The 7599-nt window shown below is 42.6% G+C and overlaps 1 protein-coding gene across 1 annotated transcript; it reads left to right on the top strand.

Moving 5' to 3' along the window:
* The first annotated feature begins 2613 nt into the window (after positions 1–2613).
* Positions 2614–5869, top strand: LOC143519071 (frizzled-1-like). The gene has a single exon (XM_077012135.1). The coding sequence runs from the start codon at positions 2896–2898 to the stop codon at positions 4555–4557; it is 1662 nt and encodes a 553-aa protein (XP_076868250.1). The 5' UTR covers positions 2614–2895; the 3' UTR covers positions 4558–5869.
* The last annotated feature ends 1730 nt before the right edge of the window (positions 5870–7599 follow it).

Genomic DNA, 7599 nt, shown 5'->3' with positions numbered 1-7599 from the left:
TTTTCTAAACATGAGTGTTCTTAAAAGTGTGTCTTTGCAGCGAAATTGAGGGATGAATCCTAGAACAGAATTTTGGGGAACGGAAGTAAAATGGAGGAACAACTCACCACTGTGATATCAGAGTGATGAATGGAATTTAAATGATTGTGCAATCATGACCCTGGTTTGAAGTCAGGAATGTATGAATAAAGAAATATGTGCAATGCATCCCCTGCAGGGGGCGGTAGGGATCCGGTTGTGCTCTGATGAACATGCTTTTGAATCTGTGATCAGTACACAGCTCTCTCTCTTACTCTTCATATGTGAATATTTAATCTTTTTGTAACCTTTATGATCTGTGGTAGGCTGTACATAATGAGGGGTGAGACTCCATGTGTAAAGTGAAATAGTAACGCTTCAACTGTCTGCATCCAGGGTTATGAATGTCTCTGAGTCATATACTGTACTGATTTCTGAAGGATCTGTCCTGCTGGGCTGACCACTAAATCCATGTTTTTGAAATAGCTTCAATTGCACATACAGTTGTGAGAAATGGTCTATGGCCACTCTGGGATGGTCAAGGGTTCTGTAGGGATCGCTCATTCACCAAGATCTGATCTTCAGCTAAGATAAAGCATTGCTACATGTTTACCAAACAGATAAATTATCTGTACAAAAAATGTTAGCCTGGTCCTGGATTTTGTACAATTCATTGAAAATTGGTATAACAATTTTTTTTTATTAATTTGCTTCATAAACCTGATTTTGTCATCACACTTGTTGCCTTAATAAAGGAATGATGAATAATTTAGTATTCAAAGCTGGGCAGGTCTGATCTGAATACCATTTTTCTAGAGTTTTACATACATTCATCACCTATAGCCTAGACTTTGTATTGCAGTGCAAAATGTGTTACCCTGTATATATTTATTATGGCACTACAGATCTGATATATTATTTTAGGAGTCATTCAAACAGAAATCCAGATGAGTCCTGTGAGTTCATAAACTTTTTTTCACAGCTGTATCTGTTGTTCTGTTTGTATGATGCACTGAAAAACAGAATTTTGAAGTGTAGAAGTGTTACTTTATAAACTCAATCAAATACTAGAATAGTTATTGCATTGTTTTATCTTGTATGTAATGTTATTGTAGAAAATGTGATGTCCTTATGTAAATGTTGTTTATTGTTTTTTTTATCTGAAATAAAGTTTATTAGTGCATCAGAACATCTGTGTGCACCATTAACAACTACCAGGGGAAAGTTGACGCATGTGATGCTACAGCTGCAGATGGAAGAGAACTGCATCTGATCTGGAGGGAAAAAAAACCTAAAGATGTAATTTCAGCCTTGCAGCATGCAAATACACCAAACCTTTCATTACAGATAACCAGCTGGCAATTTATGGGTTCCCATGTCATGAACGGACAAATGTATTTTGCCCTGTTTGGAAGGTCATTCATCACGGCCTTTAGCTCTAGGAAAAGGGGGGTGAGGGGGGCATGTGGTTTAGCCACAGGACCATTTAGAACACATTTTTTTGTCTCAATTACATTTGTCTGTAAAAACATGGCGACTTTAGTGTTGGATGAATACTTTTCTTTGGTTTGGGAAGCAAAACAAGTGTGAAAATTCATGCTCTCCGACATTTTTATATTATGTGTAAACCTGGGGGAGGGACCTAGCTACGTTATCTTTGTATGCCTTTAAGCCTTTAAGTATAGATGTTGTGATTACAAGGTGCCACGACAACAATAACCAAATGTATTTAAACAAAGGCATGAGCGATAAAATAAAGCAAGAAAACCAAACTGCAGGCTCTTTTCGCAACTCCTTAAGGCAAACTCAACATTCCCCTGTCACTGCAAATCATCTCACTCCAGCTTCCATATCCTTCTAACAAGCGATCTGCGATTCCAACAGGGAGGTTGTGGTCGTCGTGCGCGTTAGGGACGGTCTGTCAAATTCACACTTCAAACGGGTTCCCCATGTTGCGGTGTTAAATGAGAAACTATTTTGCATTGTATTCATGAGTCCATATGGAAAGTCATTGTCATGTCTGTCTATCTAAAAGTTTGAGTATTATTGCAGCTTAATACTTAATGACACCTTAATTTGTAGTGCTAAGGAAAGGGATGAAAATGTTTGTGACAAATGAGCTTTGTTTATGCAGTTTCACTGTTACTGATATCACAAAGTCCTATAAAAAGAGTTTCAAAATCATTATTACATAATAAAATTGTTCCACCACAAATATTCTATTCACAGGAATTCTTATTGAACCCTCCCCCGGGAATGTCGAATAACAATTACATTGTGAATTGAGCTACCTTCTTATTACACAGTGAATCTAGATCATTAGTTCAACTATTAGAGCAGAATGCTGAAGTTAATCTTTTCATCAAAACAAATGTAAAAGGTGGGCCCAAAAAAAAAAATGTAAAATTTTTTTGGCAAATAACTAAACGTGAACACGACATCATGTTCAAATGATATTTGCTGCGTTCACGCAAGCTTGGACCATTGATTGTATGCTTGGACAGATGACGCTAACGAGACCAGACGATCAGTGGAAGTGAAAATGCAGACGGTCCCTGAAGCGCCATCTGGCTCGTGGCCCCGCCCCCTTCGCTGTGAGGGACGGCGGGTCTGATCAGCTCACACTGCTCCGGTGCTGGACTGCGGTCGTTAGCCGTGTCACACAAGCTGTGTTTTAAGTCAAATAATAAGTACATCTTTGTTTTTTGTTTTACTTTAGTAATTCAAGCTTTATATGTATTTCCGGAGCATTACTAGCGATGCGAGTATATACTTTTGAAGTTGGGACGACAGTAAATTCGTGAAGAAAGAAGGAGCCAACAAAGGCGGTTGGGAGAGAGCTCGCGGGGTCGCGAGACAGCCGTCTGGAGAAGAACTATGGCCCCGCGCGCGGCGCTCGGCACGAGCTTCAGGAGCCACTCGGTCTTCATCAAGGTGGCGTTACTGTTCTGGGGGTTTTGGGGAGCAAACGCACAACACGGAGATCGTGGAATATCGGTTCCTGAGCACGGATTCTGCCAGCCGATTTCTATTCCACTTTGCACGGACATCGCCTACAATGAGACGATCATGCCAAATTTACTCGGTCATACAAATCAGGAGGACGCGGGGCTCGAGGTCCATCAGTTTTATCCGCTTGTTAAAGTCCAATGCTCACCGGATCTGAAGTTTTTCCTTTGTTCCATGTACGCGCCTGTCTGCACGGTTCTGGAGAAAGCGCTGCCCCCGTGCAGGTCGCTGTGCGAGAGAGCTCGGCAAGGCTGCGAGGCGCTCATGAATAAATTTGGTTTTCAGTGGCCGGACACACTCGCCTGCGAATCTTTTCCTGTACATGGAGCTGGAGAGTTGTGTGTCGGACAGAACACGTCGGAAAAAAGCACACCAGTAAGTCCCAGTCCCGACGTGACGCAGCCTGCACAGGACGAACACACACAAGGACACTTCAAGTGCCCGGCGTCCTTAAAAGTTCCGCCCTATTTGAATTATCGCTTTCTTGGCGAAGATGACTGTGGCGTGCCCTGCGAGCCTAAGAAACTTCACGGAATAATGTACTTTAATGAGGAGGAGCAGAGATTCGCCAGGATATGGATAGGAATTTGGTCGGTGCTGTGTTGCGCCTCGACTTTGTTCACAGTTCTGACCTACCTGGTGGACATGAAGCGTTTCAGTTATCCAGAACGCCCGATCATTTTCCTCTCAGGCTGTTACACCATGGTTTCTATTGCCTATATTGCTGGATTTCTGTTAGAGGACAAAGTGGTTTGCAATGAGAAATTTGATAATGAGTACAGGACTGTGGTACAAGGCACCAAAAAAGAAGGCTGCACCATTCTGTTCATGATGTTGTATTTCTTCAGCATGGCGAGCTCTATCTGGTGGGTCATCCTGGCTCTCACCTGGTTTTTAGCTGCAGGTATGAAGTGGGGTCATGAAGCCATTGAGGCCAACTCACAGTATTTCCACCTGGCCGCGTGGGCTGTGCCTGCCATCAAAACCATCACTATTTTAGCAGTGGGGCAGGTGGACGGTGACGTGCTGAGTGGGGTGTGTTTTGTGGGTGTGAGCAGCGTGGATGCGCTACGTGGCTACGTGCTGGCCCCTCTCTTCCTCTACCTGTTCATCGGCACCTCTTTCCTGCTGGCGGGGTTTGTGTCGCTCTTCCGCATCCGCACCATCATGAAGCATGACGGCACCAAGACTGAGAAGCTGGAGAGGCTGATGGTGCGTATCGGCGTGTTCAGCGTGCTCTACACCGTCCCCGCCAGCGTCGTCATCGCCTGCTACTTCTACGAGCAAACCTTCCGCAGGCAGTGGGAGAAGACCTGGCTCAGCCACGCGTGCAGGACGTACGCGGTGCAGTGTCCCGCACACGACCCACAGCTCCGCCCTGACTTCACCGTCTTCATGCTTAAGTACCTCATGACGCTTATTGTGGGAATTACCTCCGGCTTCTGGATATGGTCTGGCAAGACTCTTAATTCCTGGAGGAAATTCTACACAAGACTCAGGAACAGTAAACAGGGAGAGACGACGGTGTGATGTACTGTGTGTCTTTCTCAGAAGACTGCTGGATGTTGCATAAAAAAGGACCGTTTTGTAAATAAGAACTGCTGTTTTTTGTATATATTTGTATTTAAAATTTGTTTCTGAAGACCTTTTGGAGGTCATTTCAGTGATGAGCAGGACAGTTGTCCTGTGAAATTGTCTTTCCTCATCTGTGGATATACGGTTGAAGTCGCAGAACATAGTCTGTGTGGTCACGTCCTGCTTTTAGCAGTGTTTTCAAATGATAAATATTTTTGAGGGAACATTTACCTGTGCTTAAGTTACAATAAGCACAGTTATAATCCCTGAATTCCTTTGAGGTGTAAAATGATTCAGTGACATGTGAAAAAATGATGCATACTGTACCAAATCTCCCTGTCTGTTTTTTGGAGGAATTTAGGTAACGTTCTTGCCTGATAAAAGGTTGTTTAGTGCCTTTATTTCACTGTCAAAGTACTTAAGTGGACCAAACATGAAGCGGACAGCTTCAGTCTAGTAGCACTTGTTTCTTGAGGCTGAGAGGACAGGTGCAACCCAAACATGCACGCATGCACACACACTTACACATTCTTAAACATGCACACACACACACACACACACACATATATGCAGTGTATGGGGGTAGAAGAGGGAATTTTCTTTAGAGAAAATCAAGCAGTTGATTTTCTTGCTTTTTTCTTAGCTTTGGGAAGCCCCCCATTCTTTTGCTGTCTCTCTAAACATGTTTAATGCACTAAGTTGACAGGATGAACTTGTCTGTCATTTACTGGTCATGGCACCTGAGCTGCTGCTCCTCGTGTCGGAGGAAGTGGATCCAGGTCCCAGTAGGAGCCTCTGGTCTCCCCTGCAGGCGGTAGCTGTGCCTCAGACGCCTTCACCCCATGATCTTTGCTAGTCCAGGCATGTCACTCCTCGTTTACGTCCTCAAGATGGGAGGCATGTGGAAATTATCCATTGCAAATCTCATAATTCTGTGCGACTTCATGTTTCGGGGGTTACGTGTCTGGAAGGCACTTGTGCTGAGGAAGCTGATTAAACCGACCGTCTGTGATTTGGATGGTATGTTTGTATTCAGTGCTTTCTGCATCAGACTCAAGTATTTACTCAGAAACATTTACGTCTATAATAAACTACAGATATTTACAAACATGCTTCATTTACATTTAAATAATTTACATCTGTTAATATCCTTTTTCATGCATTTGTAATACTTCCAGAAGAATCTTTATATTTATAGTCCATGGGTTTATGCTCTATATTCTACATTTTCTTTTGATGAATAAAATTCATACATTTATATAAAATCTGCACGTTTTGGCATGTTTGCTTTGTTTGAAGAGGGAACCAAAAGGTTTTTCCTATTTGACTTATTTTGTTGGTTGATGTTTTACATGTAGGTGTCTTTACATCATTAAGTTGTGAGTATTTTACATCAAGCTTTGTGGCTGATGTCTGACTATTCGGACTAAGTTATGAAGTGATTTCTATATGAAAATACATTTTGTTTTTGTCATGTGCACACTTACTGAACAACAGCTGGACGACAAGACCAAGTTCGTGTCCAGGAATGTGGACAAGAACGTTTTGTTCTGTTCTAGGAACCTTAAGACGATCCTCCAGCCATCTAGTCAACCCAGCGAACACGTCTACTGTCCACTACTGTTCGGGTTTCATCATGACTTTTAAGTTCAGGTTATGAGCCAAATCCATGCTGAGCGAGCAGCTTCTCCAGGGCCCTGAGTGCGATAACTGTGCAGACAGGGAGCTGTTAACCCACCAGGTACATCTGAATAGCATGATGTCTTTTGGACTGATTGGTTAGCTGCCTCAAACTTGTCAAGCATTATAGACATGCAATATTTTTTGAAGGAAAGTCCTAATTGCTCATTTGAGTGGGATTTAGCCTTTACCCTGACTGACATGTGTCAGTGTGAAAGTGTAATGATCTGGGCTCCCAAACGCCTGTGTCTGTGTGATGAGACTCCCACATGTACTGCACCCAGACAGTAGGGAGAAGGATGAGACTACAGCAGTGTAAACTCTGACAGGTACAGGAAGTGCAGTCATACACCTACACACTGGCACACAAACTGCCCAGACGTTTGTCCCACTGTTGTTTGACACAGGATGTGTTTTTTTCCTTTTCAGACAGAAGAAAAATTGGCCATTCCGTCAGCAAATTGGTGTGAACACTGAATAATGATTTAGGGGTAGACGGGTATGTCTAGAAAACCCGGGGACCAGCTCCAGCCAAGATTCTGCTGCGGGGGAAAAAAAACTATCAGAGAGCACAATATTAGAGCACAACCAGCCGTTTTTTAGCATGCAGGATAACTCAAAATTACAAAGAAAGTCATGAAGTCATACTAAGCAGTTACAATTGTTTTTTGCAGGTGATGTTTCCTACTAAAAATGTCATGAGGCAGCAGAGATGTGATAGGAAGATGATTACTACTGTTTGGTATTGTTATTGTCATTATCTGATGGAGAATCTGTTTCCGCCACACTTCTGGGTATCAGCACTGATTCCTGTATTTCAGCATTATTCTACTTCAATGGCATCTTGAACTCTAACCTACTGTTCTGGCTAGGATGCATTCTAGAAGTAGGTGACAAAGCACTTGTAAGTGTAACTGGATAACAGCATCTTGTAAATGCCGCATAAAGGAAATGTAGTTTCCTAATATTACAAACATAAATTATGGCCATGTTACAGAAAGATTTGAATTTCCACCATAATGTAACTCAAGCTGATCAGAGAAATATATCTCATCTTACTTTTCAGGGTGACCCTGACATGGATAGCAGCACCTTTGGTGCAGTCTGGCAAATTGATTGATGATGGGTTTCTCTTTTGTGTTTTACAAGCATCTGGTGTTGTGTAAGATATTTGACCCCTTGTGCTCTGTATAAGCATATATATGCTCCTAATATTACTAAGAGTGCTCAGGTCCTGCTTAGTGACAAGGGAAGAGCAGCCGGCTCAGTTGTACCCAAAGATGGGAACATTAGAAGATCTAGAAGTTAGTAGACTGC

This window comes from Brachyhypopomus gauderio, chromosome 7, assembly GCF_052324685.1.
Source record: "Brachyhypopomus gauderio isolate BG-103 chromosome 7, BGAUD_0.2, whole genome shotgun sequence".
NCBI classification, from domain to species: domain Eukaryota; kingdom Metazoa; phylum Chordata; class Actinopteri; order Gymnotiformes; family Hypopomidae; genus Brachyhypopomus; species Brachyhypopomus gauderio.
The sequence above is the reverse complement of the archived record's forward strand: the minus strand, read 5'-3'. Positions and strand labels throughout refer to the sequence as shown.